The following is a 21,318-nucleotide window of genomic DNA, read 5'->3' as shown; positions in this document are numbered from 1 at the left end:
TCAGGCTCGACCTAAAAAGGGATGCAGATTGCCACCAGTTGGTCACACATGGCAGCACTTGCAGAAGAAGTGGTTGTAAATGGGAATAGTACAATTGTGTGTTTTATGGTGAATAATCAATTATAGCGATTGCACTTTAACAGGTGTTTGCCTAAAGCAGAACCCATTTTGCGGTTGGACAGATGTTAGTTTCTGCCCAGTACCAGAATTCTTTAACTTCCCCTTCATTTACTGATGAGATGGAGAGAACCCAACAGCGCGCTCCCGAATCCAACTACATGGGAAAAATATTAAGTGCCTCTAGGAACTTGGCTGTTATGACTGGGTTGGATTGCATGAGCACCCCTGCCTCGTGCTTAATACAACCCCCCCGACTATACTTTTATATCATTAGCCTTAACGGCAGTGAAATGTGGGCCATGCAGGCACCCAAAATTCAAACCAAGTGGCCACTAGCCAACATAAATATCCAACTACTTTTCGATAAACAAGCCCTGATGGTCCACGGAAATGCCATCAGTAGCGTATGCATGACATTTTAGTTAATATGCATTACTTCTTGAAATAAATAGACTACAAATTTCAGTATGCCACATTTTTACATTTCAAAGCACCACAAACTCAGAAAAAATGAAGTGTCATTGTTGCTGAAAACTTCGTACCAGAGGCGGAGCACCAGCCTTTCCAAGAGGAACGGATGAGGTTTTGTGATGCACCAGTACGCAGTGGTATACAGTCCTTCAGAAAAATAGGCTGCACAGCACAATGAAATGCTGCAGAGTGCTGTATAATGAGTGCTGAAGCAGATTACATACTCAAAATTCCCAATCCTGGGGGGCGTGGCTAGCAGCCGACAATGGCGGCAGCAAACTAGAGAGGCTCCCGGCGTAAGGCGGCAACCCGCATCAATCCGCATGTCAATCCGCCCAGTACGGTACTCGGAAGGGATGGCCCGGGTCCAGTGACCGAGCGGCAACCGGAGGAGAAGTTTCGAAGCAGCGACGCACCGGGAACTGGTGGAGACGACGACACTCCTGACGGGGCCTAGTGGCAAACGGCGAGCAGCGGGCAGTAGTAGGAGCGGTGCCCGGACGGAAGTGAGGCCTCGACGGAGATCGCCTGCCGGAAGTGCTCGAGGCGAAGGACAAAACGAGCAAAACGGCGGTAGAAAGCCTGGCGGCCCCGCAGACCATCCACGTGCAGTGAATGTCATCCGACAACAGCGCAACACTGCGGGAAGCGGCGACAAAGGAAAGAAAAAGACGCCGGAAAACGTATGACGACGCCGCCATTTTATAAGGCTACGCCATCCGGGGCACGAAATCCTTCGAAAAACAGACACGGCACACCCGCGCTAAAGACTCAGCAAACACGAAAAAGAGAACAACATCAGCAAGGTGGCTGAAGAAGCGGTGCGATCTCCCTGCTGAGCACCAAAACTGAACGCCCAGTTAATATACTTGGACAAAGAGAACAATCTAATAACCGAGGCGCAATTTGAGCTCGGGCGACCCCCCCGACCAATATTACCGGGGCCATACTCGGCAGAATACCACTAAAGCTCCACTCAGAGGTGGGTAGACTCCTGGTGTGTAACCATGGCGGGCAGAGGATCTAAGCATAATTCCACCCAAGCTAAGCTTGACAAATTTGCCTACGAAAAGCAGAATCCCCCCCTGACGGAACAACGCAAATCACTGGGGAAAGCGGTGGAGGGCGACGGAGCAAAGGCGGCCACGCTGGAAGACGTGCTAACCGCCCTGGCCCAGGTGCAAGCGACAGTGGGGGCAACAGCGACAAAGGTAACCCTTGCAGACCAACAGAAAATGGACGAAAGGGTGAAACAAGTGGAAGTTGTGACTAAATCCTTAGTGGAGGATGTGTCGGAGCTGCAGGTGGAAATGGAGAAACTGCAAGCTGATAATAAATCGCTTAGAGAGAAGCTGGACGATCAGGAAGGACGCTCCCGGAGGAACAACGTCCGTATACTAGGAGTTCCGGAATCGGAAGCTACGGGTGCTATGGACCTCTATGTGGAAGACTTGATCAAAAACCAGCTTAATCCAAAAGGCCTTTCGCACTTTTTTTCTGTGGAAAGGGCCCACAGAGTGCCAGGAGGGAAGCCGAAACCAGGGGCCCCGCCGAGGCCAATCTTAAGAGACTCTTTAAGTTTCGCGATCGAGAGACCCTCTTGCAGGCGGCCAGAGTGGCGCCGGCCATCCAAATCCAAAACTCCAAAATATCCTTCTTCCCGGACTACACGGCAGGTCTCGCGGAGATTAGGACATTCCTGGAAGTGAAAAGGACGTTGCGAGAACAAGAGCTGCCCTACTCAATGTTGTTCCCGGCCCGGCTTCGGGTGGTTGCTGACAAAAAGGTCTGGTTCTTTGATTCCCCGGAGGCAGCCAGGGACTGGCTTGAGGGCTGGCGCACCGCGGGACCTCCACGTAGAACGAACAGAACGAACCCTGGACACCGTGACGATAGTCGAACTGGGTCACAGGCATCAGGCAGAGGAGGCGCGAGCAAGTCGCCGACACATGAACTAACCGAGGCCGAAGGAGGGGAATAACACAGAAAGCCGAATGCAACAATGCACGCTGACTTCTTTTATTTACACTAATTGTTCAAGAGTCGCGGTTGGACGCTGGCCTGGGTAGCCCTGAAGAGAGCGGGGATGCCGCCTGCCCGGGGAGACGCTCTCCCCCAACGCGCAAGTACTCTGGTTTTGGGATGGGTTAAGCGCTCTGCTCAGTTGGGGAGGCGGGCAGTTGAAGGTCCGTTAAGCAGGGAGGCAGGGAGGGGGGGAGAGGGAGGTTGTTTAGTAATTGTTAGAAATTCACAAATAAGGTCGAGATATGATGTTTTACATCTGCGTAGTTTAGCTGACAAGAAGAAGCAAGGAGTCCGGGTCACGAGCCATGACAGGCGCATACACGGCTATATGACTAGAAATGGCAGACTGTCTGATACGTAGTGCAGAGGGGGTCGAGTCACGATCACAAGGCTCCCCCTACGAATACTGATATGGAATGTGAGAGGTCTGGGAGATAAGGTGAAACGCGGCCTGGTATTAACCGCACTGAAGAGGCAGAAGCCTATCCTAGCACTCCTACAAGAGACACACTTACCCGGGGGCGTCCAAGGCCCTGGACAGAAGAGGATACAAAATGATAGTACATTCTGAGTTTACTTCAGGCTCTCGGGGCTCTGGCATTTTAATTAAGAAGTCCTCACAATTCATTCCACTAGGCACTAAGACTTACAGACAGGGATGCTTCGCAGCCCTGCAGGGACAATGGGAGGAACGACTCATCAATGTGGTCTCGGTATACATCCCCCCGTCACTTCACTCAGTAAAGCTTCCGGCATTAGGTGACTTTTTACTGACCCTTCCCGAGGGAGATGTTATTCTTGGGGGAGACTTTAATGCCACAATAGTCACACAACTCGATAAATTCGCGGCGACGGCCCCGACCCCGACTGGGGGACCTTCCTGTTTCCAACGATTCTTGACAGCTATGGGTATAATCGATATATGGCGACATGTTCACCCTCAAGAGGGGCAATACACTTTCCACTCCACTGTCCATAACAGTCTATCGGGAATCGACTTCTTTCTAGCACTGGGCGAGGGTATACAACACGTAGACGCCATAGACATCCACCCTAGAGGTATATCAGACCACTCTCCAATCACTAACTGTCTCCACCCAAGAGAAGTCTCGAAAACGAATCTACCCCATACAAGCAGCATATTTCAAGGTCCCTAAGGTCAGGAGGGCTCTTAAAATGGCGACAACAGTACTTCATGGAAAATGTTGCCTCAGTGCGTCCCTCTGAGGTTCTATGGGAAGCATATAAGGCGGTATTAAGGGGGCAAGCCATAAATTTGATCACGGGCTACAAAAGGGAAAAAGCAGCCGAGCTGGCCAGGCTAGAATTGGCTCTGCGAGATACGACAACAGCACACAAGACACATCCTACACCAGACATGTCCCACGCACTGCATCTCCAACAACAACTGTACACGGACCATGTTCGGCATCAAGTGAAGGGACAAATAGCTGATACACAGAACAGGATTTACGATGTAGGGGTTAAGGCGGGTAGGATGTTGGCCTGGCTGGATAAGAGGGGGGGGGGGCTCCAGAGGTATCCAGCAAGTGAGGGACAGCCTAGGAGTGGTTCACACAAGCCCTGAACAGATAGTGGAGGCACTGGCAGTACACTTCGAAGAGGTTTACACCCCAGAACGGGAAGTATAAGCCGACATGGCTAGGGCGGCTCTAGAGCAGATAGGGACTCCGACGCTACAGCCAGAGGCATCAGCTGAGTTGGATGCAGATATAACTACGGAAGAGATACACATGGCTATACGAGCACTGAAACCCGGCAAAGCGATCGGACCAAATGGCATCCCAATAGAGTGGTACCAGACCACACCGGAGAGGTTGAGTGAATACCTACTATCTATGTATGAGGAATGTTTGGAGAAGGGCGAACTTCCACTGGATCAAAGAATAGCTACCATAGTAGCAATCCCCAAACCTGGGAAACCGCAAGAGGAATGCTCCTCATACCACCCTATCTCCTTGCTTAATGCAGAAGTTAAAATCCTGGCCAAACTCCTTGCTACCTGACTTATGTCACATCTACTGACCTCATACATCCAGATCAATCCGGATTAATGCCTCACAGAAACACGGCACTGAACCTACGCCGAGTGCACGGGGTGTTGGCAAGGGCGGAATTGATCCCTGAACAAGCGGTCATACTGGCCCTGGATGCAAAAATGGCTTTCGACCTAGTGGAATGGAACTATCTGTCTGAGGTCCTCGCTTGTTTGGGTTTCGGCTCTAAGTTTATAGCATGGGTCAGGCTACTGTACACTAAACGGGCTGCTCATGTGGTGGCAAATGGTCACATTTCACGAACATTCCCCTTAGGGAGAGGCACCCGCCAAGGTTGCCCCCTCTCACCATTACTCTTTGCAATCGCTTTAGAACTATTGGCAACTTAGATAAGAAAGACGCCACTACTTAAAGGAATACACTGGACGGAGGGCTGGGAGGACCGACTCTCCCTTTATGCGGACGATATGCTGGTGTACCTAACAGACCCAGAACGTGGGGTTCCGGCACTCCTGACTCTCTGTGATGCCCATGGCAAGATCTCAGGATATACGTTACATTAGAATAAAATCGGAGATGTATGTTCTGAAGGGCCCGGTCCCGGCATTGAGCGCAGAATGCCCCTTAAGGGCAGCTGGCCCCTCCTTTAAGTATTTGGGAATACATGTTACAATGGACCCAACGGAATTTATGCAAAAAAAATTAGCGCCACCCATGGAGCGGCTTAAGCAGGACGTCAAGTTCTGGGCGGGGCTGCCTCTAACGATGCTGGGTAAAGCGGCACTTTATAAAATGATGTCCCTGCCCAGTTTCTTGTATATACTTGCGAACACACCATACCCGGTGGCACCAGGATACTTCAGGAAGGTGGCAGCATTGGTGTCCAGTCTTCTATGGGGTAACCGCCCGGCACGCATCGCACAGGCCAAAATGCACAGGGGATGGTTCGACGGGGGAATTGCACTACTGAATCTAAAATTATATTATTGGGCAGCACAACTGAAGCCCATTAATCAGTGGATCCATGTTCCACAAAATGACCCGGCTTTCCAGGCAGACAGGGCGCAACTCGGCACAAATAGTCTGCTAGCCCCGCTTTATGACCAGCGACGAGTGCGCAAACTGGTGGGACCCACGAGACTCACCGCAGCGCTGTGGCATACAGCACTAGCAGCATTAGGCTGGAAAGGAAAAATAACCAAGCTTACCTCACTGTGGGACTCTCGAGCCCTGGGAAACCTGAGGCACAGTAAGGGCTTCTCTCATTGGGACACTATAGGGATATCCACGGTGGGAGACCTATGGGAAAAAGGAGAGGCAATACCATTTGACTGATTGAGGGAACTATACGACCTGGGAGCACGAGAGTCTTACCGTTACGTTCAGATACGTCACGCACTGCTCACTGCCATCCCCCCCGGGGAGGAGGTACCAGAATCCTCCCCGCTTGAGGATCGCCTCCTCACAGATTTTATGATTGAACGAGCGACATCACTTACGTACCGCAAGCTAATTAACAATTTGCCTGACCCAATGTTTCCATTGAAAGATAAATGGCAGGGAGACATAAATGCTATGGATGAACACGAATGGAACGAAGTGCTGGCGTCGCCAAAAGAAGTTGGCATCTCTGCAAGATTAAGGCTCTTACAACTTAAAGTTTTACACAGAGTATATTACACGAGGACAACGCTGCATCGCATACACAGAGCACAACACCCTTATTGCCTTCGTGGTTGTGGGGAGGAGGGTACGTTCTTCCACACAATATGGGAATGCCCACATATCCAGGAATACTGGAGGCAAATAATGCGTACTATATCGCAGACTTTGGAGACCTCACTGATCCCCGAGCCACGAAAATGCCTACTAAATGTATGGGGACCCAACGATCTGTCCAGGCATGGCCAACTCTGGGTTACTTTGGGCATGATAATAGCCAAACGAGACATTGTACAGCGCTGGGGGGTGGCGGAACTACCAATGAAAACACAATGGTGCATGAATATGGACAGGGTAATGGTAACAGAAAGGGCGGTATACTTAAGCCGGGAATGCCCAGGGAAATGGAACAAAATCTGGACCCCATGGAATGTGTACAGAGGGGAGATCTGTGCGCCTCTGTCGGAGGATGACCCACCAACATCGGACGAGGCGGGGGAAGAAGACTGACGTACACTAAGGGTGTAATAAGGGAACGGGCGACCACGGGACACGGGGAAGAACCTAGGACCTAGAGGACAAGGATTTGAGGGACGACAAGGGCATGACCCTTGAAGAGCCGCATACATGAGCGCCCACTCATTCCCAACGTTACATTTAGTGCCCGGCTCTGTGGGACTAAGCATAGGTACACACAGTGGGAACGCATACAGACTCAGCTAATGAATCATTGATGACCGCAATGTGATTTCTTTCTGTTTCTTTTTTGTTGTTCTTGTAAAAAATAGAAAACCAAACCTATATAGATCAGCAAACTATTGCGAATTATGTGCCTTTTAATTTGTTTCGTAATTACCAATTCCAGAACAATACAACCAGTTTGAGGCCTCAACCTGTTGATACGCAACTACCAAAACAAAATGGCGGCCGCCCCCGTGGGTTGTAGGCCAAAAGCTGTGTAAAATTGTAAGGTACAATAAAGGTTTAAAAAAAAATAAAAAAATTACCAATCCCCCAGATAAATGTTCAACCACAGAGTAGATAACAGGAAATGAATCCAGCAAAAACTTACAAAAGCACCTTAAACATAGGTCAGAAATGACCAGGGATCTAGAATGCTGTAGTGGTGCATATCTGACTGGCCAAGACATTTTCAGCATTTAACAAGCATTGGCAAGGCCAATAAATCCAGTCTATATGAGATCTACTGGATTTGCCAATGTTTTAGTCATGTTGTAACATGGCTGAAAGTAAAGAAACAAAGTTGCATGGGACAGCCAGTGTTGAGCGCGTCATAGCAATTTTTTTTTAATCTTTCAGCCATGCTGTACTGAAGCCACCGCTGCTGTACAATATGGCAACAACAAAAAACATTGACAAAGTCAACAGATCTCGCATAAGCGAGACCTGTGGCTTTGCCAATGCTGTTCTGGACAGAAACTCTGTCCACTCACTTTCAAACAAATGCCACTCGCACATTCATTCCATATTTGTCCAAAGGGTCACCAAGTAACACTGCATCTGCATCTAAATAGTTCCTTGTGCTTACAATGTACACATATATATCATAAACCTGTTACGTGGCTATAAGTAACCTTTAGTAACAAAAGTTAGAAAATGCCAAGCTGAAGATATTACTTTCCAGGGGGATGAGATATAGAACATATTTCAAGTCATAAAAGTTTAAAACAAACCCAAAGTTCATGGACATGGCAGTTCTTTATTTTTGCTCTCCCATCTCGAATCCAACCACCAGATTAGAACATCAAAAGCAAAGAGAAGACAGCTGAGCTGGAACCTAGATAGCATTAGGTGTGGAGATCTGAGCAGGATAGTACAAGAATGTCACCTAACAGCTCTGAATTTGCTATAGGTGTTTAAAAAAGAAATATATACATATATATATATTTTACGAAACAAACAACATTTTGGTGACAATAAAAATTCTGTTATTCATCACTACGACACAAAGCAACAAGCTCCTTTGAGCACTGGCGAAGATCTGACCAGCTGGAAGTGTTCCTGTCGGATTCATCATGAGAGTTGGCCCAGTGTTCTGTAAAGGAGGTCTGGTGGGTTTAATTGGCCTTGCCACAGTTGTTTATTTTGGGAACATTTTCTATACAGCACATGGTTTCAAATTATTCTTAGAGGGTGGATAAGTTGAGCAATGCTCTCCTCTAGGGGCTAAAAGGAAATTTTGTAGGAAGGAAATGTATTGCCCTTTGATATACATTTCTTGATCAAATTTCTTCAGAAAACTGATCTACCGGTCCTGGAAAATGTTTGGTTCCCCTTTCGGACAGTGGCATCACAAACCTTATGAGGACTTGTTGTGGCCTAATGGAAAAAAGGCTCTCAATGCATAAGACATACAGGCAGCCATACAGAAAATAATGTTATGCAATTTACAGAGCATTAGAGAAGAACCTATGGGCGACATATAGGAAACAAATAAAATATCTTGACCGTGAACAAGGAAGCTCTTGAGAAAATGACTCGTTCCAAAACTGCAACACTGAACATAGATTCCAAGATCTCAGTGGAAAACCCTAAGGATGTCTTCCTATGATCACTAGCATAGTTAGCTCCCCACCCATGGTATGGTTACAATTAAGAATATTTTCATACCTGATGGACAAGGTGAAATCTCCTGGATTGCTCTTACTAGGCCGGGCCAAGAAGCTGCCATGGATCCCGCGCGTCACAAGAAGCTTCTCTGCATCAATTCCGCTAATATTGGGGTGAAACCACCTGAAATTCAATTCAATACAACTTCATTACAAGAAATCCTCATTAAATAAACTCAGAAACAGCCTCGAAACATCATGAAAGGTGCAACTCATTAAAGATTGGAAGGGCTGGAACAGAGTGAATCAAACCTTTGAAAGTATGAAAACTCTCCCAAGTTGCTTATCTGCCAGTCTGCTTCCGAAAAAGTAGCATTAACCTATAGTTAAAATACGTCAAATACTAAGAAAGGGTCTGTAAACACCCAGCCACAGGAAACGCCAGCGAGTGGAAATCTAAATCCATCTTTCACTCCTCAATTTGGCATAGTGAGGATTAAAATACCCGTAACTGCCTTGTTGTTAGAAGTATCATGCTGACACAGAGGAGATTTGGACCTTGCATAAAGGACATTCATTTAACAGGGATTAAACATCAATTTAAAAATGACACAACTTTTAATACTGAATATGAAATGATTGCTTAAATCACACAGCATTACAAGGACCGCATCTGTAAATGGCCGCACAGTGGAACTGGACACAGCTGGCCATGCCCGATAACAAAATGATAATTCCTTTCTCATTTATTTTCCTAACATCGAGTCAGTAAATAAATCATGGAAACACTGACACAAACTGGGTTTTTTGCATTTCATTGAATTTTGAAAAGCGGTCTGGATTTCAAATTTGTGATTTTTTTAAATAAATGTTTTAGTAGATGCTGCTGCTGGCGAGAGGTGACAAGCCGTGCTATCTGAGGATTTCAGGCACTTTTCAGTGGACACAAATGTCACGATTATCATGTAAATGCGCTAATCCGCAGGTCTTGGACAGCAGGTGCGGCGTTTTCAACAGCAAAAGCGGCGCTACGGTGCGCCTGTGACGTCGAGAAGTGAAGCTTGAAGCCGTACCAGACCCTCAGCAGCTGCAACACTGTAACTGGCCAAGTGGCGTCACTATTCTCCTAGAGGCCTAATGTTCATTACTGGTGTATCATGCAACAATGGCCAGCTGATAGGTCCTTGGCCACAAGCAATACACCTTGACTGGATGGGTATCTTTGCTGCCTCCACTGCCGACCTGTCCCCTTCAGAACTAAACCAAAGTGGGATTTGGGGGGCACCGGGAGGTCTGCCCCCTGAGCAGATTGGAGCGTGCTGCAGACCTTAAGCTGCCATTTTGTGTTGGGCTACTACTGAAGCCCAATATAGCCCAAGGCATACATTGTATCATGTTGGGCTCCCTGTCACCATTTTAGGTTCAGGTGACCTGGTGGAAGGGATCTATTCCATGGCAAAAACTCAATGGTGAAAGCCCTTACATTCCTAACGTATCATCCACACTTACTCGCACCACAGAGATGAACGTCCCACGCTCCATGAACACACTCCATCCTGTAAATTCACAACAGCAGATTATCGAACCAGGAGAAACGAAAGGGCAAAGATCAAGGAAATGGTGGATGGTGCAATAGACCACAAATGTGCAATACATCTCAGTACTATCTATAGGTAGAGAGGGTCACTGAGCAAACCTCCGACAAGATTTGAAATGGGAGCATATGGTTGTTGCTGTTTAAGAACACAGGATGCAAGAGCCAACAGCATTTCAAGCAACAACAACAAAAAAATGGAAAAAATATGGGAAGGCACGAGTTTACAAATGGATTTCTTGAACAAATACCAGATCAAAAGGAGAACTGCACTGTGACTAGACAATGTGAAGACCTAGCAAATATCACAGCAAGTGCCCCAAAGACAACTAAGCTGAAGGTTATGGATATTTTCCCTGAAGCTCTACTCGCTTAAGGCTACGCAGGGCCACACCTACCGTCAAAGCGGGTGTTTCCATCATTATAGGCCATCAAACATTAAATTATTACCACATGAACTGCTAAACTTTGTGTAGACTTCTGAAGGTCTCAATGCCAAAGGACCACCAAGATATTAGTCCAAAGAGGGTCTCACACTGCTCGTCCCACCAGCGTGTTACCCCGGAGCATGATGGTCGATGAAGTCCGTATCAGCGGGTGCGCTTCTACCAGAGTCTTGAGTCTTGAGTGTAATCACTGTTGTGCTGGCCATCCCTGGACACGTGTTTCGAGGTCGTTACCTCTCATCAGCAGGGAATAGGCGTGTGTATGGGGTTGCTGTCTGCAAATATTATTAGGATTTGTATCGCGCAGCGAATCATCCCCAGAGGGATCTCTCAGCACTTTTGGCTACACAGTACTGAAGGCTAGGACAAAGTTGCGGATTTAGAACAGCCAGGTTTTTAAGTGCTTCTTAAACTGCCCCAAACTTGTGAAGGTACGTAGCTCATCCAGCAGACTGTTTCAAGGGAGCAGGGCTAAATGTGAGAATGTGTGCCCTCCCATTTTGGCTTTCCTGATTTTACAGGGATGGACCAGATTACGATTGCTAGATCTCAGTAAGCGGGCAGGTATATAGGGAATTAACTTCTTCCTTAGATAGGCCGGGCCAATCCCCTGCTATGCCTTAAACACCAACGTCAGGAGCTTAAACACTGCTCTCCTCCTCTTGGGCAGCCAATGTAGCTGTTGCAAGAGAGGTTGGGAGGGGGTACGTATTGGTTTGTTGAGGACCAGTCGTGCCGCTGTGGTTTGCACTACTTGTAGCCTAGATGTAATGTCCTCCCAAATTCCCACTAGTACGGAGTTCCCATAGTCCAGTCTACTAACTAGTAGTGCCTGTACTAAGGTCTTTCAGGCCTCCAAAGTGGTCCAAGGAAAAATCTTCCTCAGCATCCGCATGATGCCAAAGCAGGTGCCCGATACGGATTACACGTGTTCCTCCATCAAAAGCTTGTTATCAAACAGGATACACAAGTTCCGTGCCTGAGTGGTTGGATTGGGTACTCACAGAACAGGGATACCTTCAACTCAACATATCTCGGAGTTCGATAACAGTGGTCATAATTTTGGTGTTGAAACAATACACTGAACTATACTCTGATTTTGGGTACACCCACAGTGTTGAGACCTCCCTTTGCAGCCTTGCCGGAGTATTGTCACAGATCATTGCACTGTATGAGCTTTTGCTGCTCTTATGATAAAACTGTGTGTGAAAGCAGGAAAACCAAAGAGACAACTTAACTAAATACCAAATAATTAGAGCCTTAAACACAACCTACCGAAGACCAGGTTTCGTGCTCACACGAAACACAAATACGTCACCCAGTTTTAAGTCGCAGCCTATGAGATTGCACAGCTGTCTGGTTTGCTAAAGACATCTTGATGACATTCAGAAAGTTGACCTAGGAATACCCTCCGCCCGTTTCTTTCCATTGGCTTTGTGGTTAGTAACTCACATTTTCTGGCTTTCTATTAGCTGGCTTTATTTGCTTTAGCCTGTCCAGCTCGAATTCGTCCCTTCCGTTGCCCAAACCTTGTTTACTGTATTCCTATACAAACTTGCTTTCTGTAAACAGGCCTTTAAATGTTGTTCACAACTTGTCACATTTGCTGCACATTCAAAGAACTACAGAGGTCAAATGTCAGGCTGTGTCTTCCAGGGATCTTGATGTTTATTTTTCTTTCTGTGACTTTAAAGTGAGGGGATTTATGTGGCAATCATGATGTCTACTGGGGGTCTGATTGAGGAAGGCTGCACAAGGTTATTTTTTTTCTAGCACACAACTAAATTTAAATCTCTGTAAATGAACTGTGCTGACATTCAAAACAATATATCACAATCGTTTGTTCGCTGCATACTTTCATCAGTGAAACGGAGTGCAAATGTAATGGTGATTTCAATTAAAAATGTCAGTCAGTCAGAATATCTTTATTCGACTTTTCGCAAGTCATACAAAGAACAAACGAATAAAAACAATTACATTACATACAATGCATACAATACTTCTATCTACATTATACAAGAGAAAAACCAACTAAACATTTAAAAAGGTTATATATGTGGTTAAAAAAGCTTTACATTTCATACCATAAAATGCATAATAAAAAAGCCACTAATTTTAAGATAAGATTTGGCCAACAGATTTCGCCCTTGTGGCAGCTACCAAAAAGTTTGCCATACAAAAAGTAATGCGTGGGTTAGGTAAGAGTTGTAAAAAGAGCAAAGCTGGTCGCACTTGTACGAAGCCTGCTTCTTTCAGGATAGGAAGCAAATATTTCTTTCTCTGCTCGTGATACAAACTGCAAAACATGACAAAGTGTAAAGTGTCCTGCACCGAAAAATTGTCGCAGCTGCACGGTGGGGCCAACTCAGGTTTCTGCCAGCTCTTAAAAGAACCCAAGTAAAAATGTAGCAAATTAAATCTGAACTTTGTTAATAAAAACCTGTGATAGGGAAATGTGACAAAACTCAGATAAGGGGTGAGTGAGGGTGAGCAAACCAGAAGGCTATGGGCCCTTACCGCTGGTTTCAGCAATTCGTATTCCTCCCGCCGTGCTTCCTGCCTATCCCTGAATAACTTTTTGATAATATCTATGTCCTGTCCCCTAATTTTTTCCGGGGATGAAAAAAGTTCCGGGCGACCTAGATCTGCAAACATTTTAGCTATATAGGCCAACCATGGGATGCTATCATGTTTGTCCAGGGATAAGACGTCGCGCAGAATTGTGTGGTTCAAAGGGAGATCTTCATTCCTCCACATTTTCATCCACAAAATCAGCGGTGCAAGGCTCAGGGTATCAGACAGATAGGGCAAGCCCACCTCTTTGTGAATAGAATACGTTGGGGTTGATTGTGGGACTGAGAGCAGAGATCTGATAAATCTGTTCTCTGCTCTCTGAATTGGGTCAAGGTTTACATACCCCCACAAAGGGGAACCATAAGACGCTATGGCCACCGGTTTACTCGTATAAATTTTCAAAAGGGCTTCCATGGGCCTGGCCCCTAGCTTACCAGCAAGACCCAATACTGCTGAAGACGACCTTATTACTGCCAGCCTTTTTGCTCTTATCTGAGGACCCCAAGTTCCTTTCTGATCAAACGTTACCCCCAACTAGGGAAATGTGGTTACATAGGTGACGGGAACTCCCCTACAAAAAAATGTTTTATGTCTTTTTTTGTTACACTCACGCCCCATTACCATCGTGTGTGATTTAGAGGCGTTAACCTTGAGGTCCAGACTCTCCATAAAAGAACCAAAGGCGTCCAGGAGATGCTGTAGGCCTACACCAGTACGGGCTACCAACACTGCGTCGTCCGCATACAGGAGTGCCGGTATTTTAACACCTCCTGCATGCGGAACGTCTGCTACCTGACCCCGCAGATGACCGCCCAGCCCATTGATATAAATGGTAAATAGTAAGGGGGCTAAGATGCAGCCTTGCCGCACCCCCTTTAAGGATTTAAACAAAGGGGTGCGTCTACCGTCATTTGTAACTCGGACAGCTGCAAAAAGCTCCTGATGCAAGGTGGCCATAAACACAACCAGCGACTCATCGATGCCCATCTCTAACAATATCAGCCACAGTTTCGTCCTATTCACCAGATCGAAGGCCGAGGAGAGGTCCATGAATGCGAGAAACACGGAACCCTCCTTAGCCACTGTATATTTAGAGATCAGCAGGTGCAGATTTATGCATTGTTCGATGGTCCCTTTTCTTTCTCTGAATCCATATTGTAGTTCAGACAGCCCACCACAGCTCTCAACATTCTCCCTAAGTCTGGCCAAAAGAACTCTACCTAAGATTTTTATGGTTGAGTCCAAAAGAGATATAGGCCTGTAGGAAGCGGGATCATCCCGCTGGCCTTTGTTTTTATAAATGGGGACAATGGTGGATGTGGCCCAGGAACTAGGGGCTTGATTATCGTTCGCTGCGTTGAACACTTTTGACAAAACCTCCGCCCATAAATTAAAAATGTATTGTCTAATGGCAGAACGCTACAGTACTATACATACTCCACGTTAACCCACTCCACTCTGCATCACTGCACTCTTCTCTGCACCACTCCACGCCCCTGTACACTACACCACTCTATCCCACACTACTCGAACTCTGTACCACTCCACTGTACGCCAGTACACTCTATGCCAATCCCATCTACGCCACTGTAATCTACTCTGCACCACTGCACTCTACACAACTGCACTTGGCTCTACACCACTCTAGCCCTTTTTACTCAAAACCAATGCACTCTAGGCCAAGATATTCTGCACCACTGCACTCTATGAGACTATACTCTGCTCCATTGTACACTGCCACTGCACTCTGCACCCCTCTATTCTACTCTGAGTCACTGCAATCAGTGCCACTCCATTCTACTGTGCACCACTGCTCTCTACACTAATGCACTCCACACCACTCTACACCATTGTACTTTACGACGGTATAGTCTAAAACAATGCAATCGCTGCCACTCTACGCCACTGTACTCTATTGTGCAGCACAGCACTCTACTACACTCTACTCTATACCACTGCACTTTGCTCTGAAACAATCTATTCTATGCCATTATTCCTCTCAGCTCTATGCCGCTCCACTCTACGCCACTTTACTGAATGCCAATACACTCTATGCCACAGCACTCTATGCCAATCTACTCTGCACCACTACACTGTATGCAATTATACTCTATGCCACTGCACTCTACTACACTCAACTCTGCAGCACTGCCCTCTCTGCCGCTGAACTCTATGCCTCTCTGCACCTCTCTAAGCCACTGGACTGCACTGTATGCTAGTGCACTCTAATCTCCTGTGCACCACTGCACTCTATGCCTCTCTACTCTGCACCACTGTGCTTCATGCCAGTGCACTCTACTCCGCAACACTGCAGTCTACCCCGGAACACTGCAGTCCGCTCTGAAACAATCTACTCTGCACCATTGCACTCTATGTCACTACACTTTATGCCACTCATGCTGGGCCCTCCACACCACAGCAATCAACGCTGAGCCACTCTACAGCACTGAAATCTACATCACTGCCCTCTATTCTGCACTACTATACTCTACCTTCCACTCTACTCTGAAACAATCTACTCTATGCCACTGCACTCTATGCCACTCTGCTGCACTACACTCTACGCCACTCTAAACCACTGCACTCTATGCCAATTCACTCTACACCACTTTACTCAAAACCAGTGCACCCTACGCCCCTGTACCTACCCCAACTTCTTTGCACCGCTGCACTTTACACCACTTTACTATGCAACATTCTACTCTATGCCACTTCACGCCACCGCATGCTACATCACTCTACACCATTGTGATCTACGTCACTGCTCTTTGCCCCACTCTACTCTGCACCACTCTATGCCATTACACTCTAGTCTGCATGACTGCACTCTACGCCACTGCACCATTCTACTCTATGCCACTGCACTCTACCCTGCACAACTCCACCCTATGTCACTTCACCCTAAGCTGCTCTACAACACTGCTTTGTCACTTCACCCTAAGCCACTCTACTCTGCAAAACTGCTCTGTCACTGAACTCTACACCACTCCACTCTTTGCCACTGTACTCTAGGCCAACCACTCTAAGTCACTCTAATCTACTCTACGCCACTGCACTCTACTCTGAAACAATCTACTCTACGCCACTGCAGTCTACGCCACTCAATTTCACTCTGCGCCACTCCATTCTACACCGCTGCACTCTATGCCAATGCGCTCTATGCCACTTAACTCTAAACCAGTACCCTTTACGCCAATGCACTCTGCCAATCAACTCTGCACACCACTATTCACTATGGACTCAACACCACTGCACTCCATCACTTTACTCTGCACAACTCTACGCCATTGCACTTTACACCAATGCTTTCTGCACCACTGTACACCAATGCGCTCTAAGACACTCTATTCTGCAGCACTTCACTGTACCACTGAACTCTATACCACTCTACTCTATGCCACTGCACTCTACTCTGCACCACTACACACCACTCTAATCTATTGTGCACCACAACTCTAGGCCAGTGCTCTCTAACTCAATCTACTATGTACAACTGTACACTTTGCCACTCCACTCTACACCACTCCAGTCTAAGTCACTCCACAACACTGCACTCTATGCTACTACTCTATATCACTCCATTCTACCCTGCTCCACCTCACTCTACCCCACTTCACTCTTATCTGAAACAATCTACTCTACACCGCTATACTCTACGCCACTACTTCATGCAACTCCAATCAACGCTGCCCCACTCTACACCATTCTACTCTATGCCGCTGTGCTGTACTCTGCACTACTATACTCTACCCTGCACCACTCCGCTCTACCCTGAAACAGTCTACTCTAGCCACTGTACTCTAGTCCTCTGCAGTCTAAGCAATGCCACTGCACTCTGCGCCAATGCACTCTACACCAATTTACTCTAAACCAATGCATCCCACCGCCACTGCACGTACACCACTATACTCTACAGCATTCTACTCTATGCCACTGCATGCTACATCACTCCACACCATTGCACTCTACATCACTGCACGTTATGCCACTCTATTCTACTCTGTACCACTGTACTCCACGTCACTGTTTTCTGTACCACTCTCAGACCCGGAACTTTACAACTCTGCATGACTGCACTCTACTCTGCACCACTCAATGACTCTACTCTTCAGCGCTCTACACAGTACTACTTCACTCTACCCTGCACCACTCTCCTCTGCCATTTCTCTACACCACTCTGCTCCACTGTACTCCACTCAGTGCCACTACACTACACCATTGTGCTCTACGCCACTGCAATCTACTCTATTCTATGCCACTGCACTCTACGCAGCTCTAAGTCACTGCAATCTACCCGAATGCACTCTACACCACTTTACTCTGTCACTCTACTACACCACAATCTACTCCACTCCGCTCTGCAATACTCCCCTCTATGATGCTCTAATTCCATTAAACTCTGTTCCACTAACACTCTGTTCCACTAACACTCTGTTCCACTAACACTCTGTTCCACTAACACTCTGTTCCACTAACACTCTGTTCCACTAACACTCTGTTCCACTAACACTCTGTTCCACTAACACTCTGTTCCACTCTTGCCCTTCAACGATGCGCTGCGCAACTCTCTATGCCAAGTTCACTCTATTCTATGAGACACTACTCCACTCTGCTCTATGCCACTCCACGACAATCTACTCCGCTCTGCCACTCCACAATACTCTACACAATACCCTCTATGCCACTCCACTCTGCAACACTCCACAACTATGCCACTCTACTCAACTCTGACATTGAACTCAACTGTATGCCACTCAACTCTACGCCCTTCCACTCTACAACACTGTTCACTATTCCAAGACACTCCACACCTCTCCACGCCACTCAACTGTACTGTACGCCACTTCACGCCACTTTGTGCCACTCCATAACGCTCCACACTATGACAATCCACTCCACACCACTCTCCTTTACCCCACTAACTTTTAGCCATGCTGAACAGCTGCCACACTGGTGTACAAAATTCCGAAAACATATTGGCAAGGCCATTAGCTCTTGCATAGGCAAGACCTATTGGCTTTGCCAATGCTTGAAGATTTGGAATTAATTACTAGACAACTGGACAATAAGTGCAGCATAACCGGGTTGATCACCCAACCCAAAAAGACTCTCTCACTGGGCTGATCAGCCAACCTAGATAAACTCTTCCACTTAGTTCATGTAACCTGCATACTTTCTTTGTATGAAGTCCGAAGCCAACAAGAATCAAATACTCCAAACACTCATGAGAACCCTCAACTGGATACCGTTTGAAGCCAGAATTCGTTTAAAAATCGCTTGTATGACACACAAGGCCCTCTACCGCAATGCCCCACAATACCTATCTCAAAAACTGGTGCTCTCGGCGGGTAGCAGAGCTTCCAGGAGTGCCAAGACTCTTCTCCTACAACCTCAACGATTTGCCAAGAATAAAACGTATAACCGGTCCTTCTCCGGTATGGCTCAGAGGATTCGGAACGCTTTGCCCAATGAAACTAGAATGAACCCTTCCTCTGCCTCCTTCAAAAGAGAAGTGAAAGCTATCCTCATGGTTCAATTCATGTGAACTCTATTTCTATTCACTGCACTGTATTACTTGCTTTTCTTCGCTCATATTCGTCCTTCTGTTTATCTTTGCTGTTTTTGCGCTAGCTTAGCACCGTCTTCTCTTGATCTAGATGCATGTATAACCTACTTATTTCGTGGTTCACTGTATCGTAATATATACTATATATATTCTACTTGTCTTGTAAAGCGCTCTGATACTCTCAAGAGTCTTGTTCGCGCTATATAAAACCTTCAAAATAAATAAATAAATAAAAATAAATGTACTTTCTTTTTATTCAAACTTTTCCACTTTTAGGTTTCTCACAATGCTTTTTGAAATAGTTCAGTCTATACACCCCTTACTGCTAATTTTCACAAACCCAGTCCATCAGAGTGGAGACCTGCACAAAATGTTTCCACTTTGAGGGTCTAGGAGTTTCAATTAACGCTTAGTAGGCCTATTAGCAGGTTAAAGAATCTGTAGGTTAGGTTGTAGTGAATTATTGCCGCGCTCAAAGCATTGAAGGTTCTAGAAACCATTTGTTCCCGTACACCAACTAGAGGAGTGTACTAAATCACCACAATGACCCATAACCTGAAATTCATAGCTTTTCTTGCTGTGAATGATAAATGGGGAACTATCAAAGGAAACGGACTGTGAAAGACTGAATGTTTGCAAAAGGGCAACTCTGACTTAGCATAAAACGACCATCATCTGTGACCACAATAGATGTTAAACGTGAGTAACTTCTTACAGCAGGTAGTTATCCCATGGCCACATGATATGTACAGGAAACAGATTTTTTACAAATGGCGACTCATTTTTGTACATGTTTTAGATTCTGTCACCACCCTAAATGGCGCGCTTCATAGTAGACATTTGTTGGTGTTCTGGCCTGCAACATGACGAGAGCAAAGCTTTATTAATCTAAAACGGCTGAAAGCTAGAAGAGAGGCAGGGAGAGAATCCACCTGCGAGGATTGGTCCCACAGTTCAGGAGTCTCAGGTTCACAAACCTAGGCGAGGGACCAGGAATGTGGAAGGACATTGTGGAGTTGTGAAGTTATCGCCTGGCGATTCGTTTCAGAGACTAAAATACAACAGACGTCTGAATAATCACTGATCATAACAATCATTTGTAATGAAATAGGTCTTGCATTACCGAGATTTTGAGCTATTGGCAATGCAATAGCTTAAACTCACAAATGCAATATTTCTTTGTTTACTAGCGCCCATGCAGCACTTTTACATTCATAGAGGCCGCGCCCCTTTCTTTAGACAAGCCATGCCTAAAGAAAGGGGTGTGGCCATTAAAAAGAAACCGCGGCATGGGGCACTTTGACAAAACAATCATCTGTTTGTTAAGTTATCTTGCCCTACAATGTGAGATCAATAAAGGGGAAGAAAGAGAAATTTCCATACTGAACAGGATTCCCGTAACACCTCTGCCGACAAGAGTTACAGGAGTCCACTGGACCTGGAGCCGGCGCTGTAAGGAAGAGAGGATGAGGGCCTGAGCCAGGTGCCCTAAATAGGCCCCTGCCATCTCCCCCCCCCCCTCATTGCCACCCCCGTCCAGAAGAGATGTCAAGCCTTTGCCCCGGAAGTAATCCTTGCCGTTGCGTCGACCAATCCCTCGATCAGGAATCACAAAGGCGTGGTCAGGATCCCGGGCCCGAATGGCACGTTTCCTAAACTCTTGCAAATGCGAGACCTATTGCATTGAAATATTTGTTTATTTACTAGCGCCCGCGGCATGGGGCACTTTGACAAAACAATCATCTGTTTGTCAGGTTGACAAACAGAAGTTTTTTTGTTTTTTAATGCGCCTATGCCGTGCTTTCACTTGAATATCAGCTGCGCATCTTTCTTTAGACACAGCTTGTGTAAAAAAAAGGGGCACATCCTCATGAATGTGAAAGCGATGCATGGGCGCTAGTAAACAAACAAACAAAAATAATAATAATAATAATAATAATAATAATAATAATAATAGCAGAAGCAATACTTAAAGCAGACCGCGCTGCTAAAAGAAAGAAAGAAACGCGGCCACCATAGTTAAAGCAGACCGCCATTAGTAAATAAAATAAAAGCGGGCAATGTGTTGCACCGTAGAAGGTGGAATAGGGGCAAATCATTAAACAAAATAGTGCTCACAGCCAAGGTAAAGCATACAGTGTAACAAGACAAGTAAAAGGTCTGGCAGTTATGGGAGGTAACAAATGCAGACAAGGCAGTACCAAGGAGGGACTAACAAGCCTAATAACGACTCGAAAGCCAGTGTATACGAAAGACAATGACAAAAGCCAAT

At 46.3% G+C, this 21,318-nt stretch overlaps 1 protein-coding gene across 1 annotated transcript in view; it reads right to left on the bottom strand.

Annotated features, from left to right (window-relative positions):
* LOC147672981 (tyrosine-protein phosphatase non-receptor type 11-like) overlaps positions 1-21,318 on the bottom strand; it is a 302,524-nt gene that overhangs the window by 204,086 nt on the left and 77,120 nt on the right. The window contains exon 2 of the mRNA XM_086947841.1: positions 8,928-9,050. Coding sequence (XP_086803967.1) covers positions 8,928-9,050 — 123 coding nt within the window. The remainder of the gene's footprint in view (positions 1-8,927; positions 9,051-21,318) is intronic.

Source organism: Lissotriton vulgaris (genome assembly GCF_964263255.1).
Source record: "Lissotriton vulgaris chromosome 5 unlocalized genomic scaffold, aLisVul1.2 SUPER_5_unloc_1, whole genome shotgun sequence".
In the NCBI taxonomy this organism is placed as follows: Eukaryota; Metazoa; Chordata; class Amphibia; order Caudata; family Salamandridae; genus Lissotriton; species Lissotriton vulgaris.
Note: the sequence above shows the minus strand (reverse complement) of the source record. Positions and strands in the feature narration are given on the sequence as shown.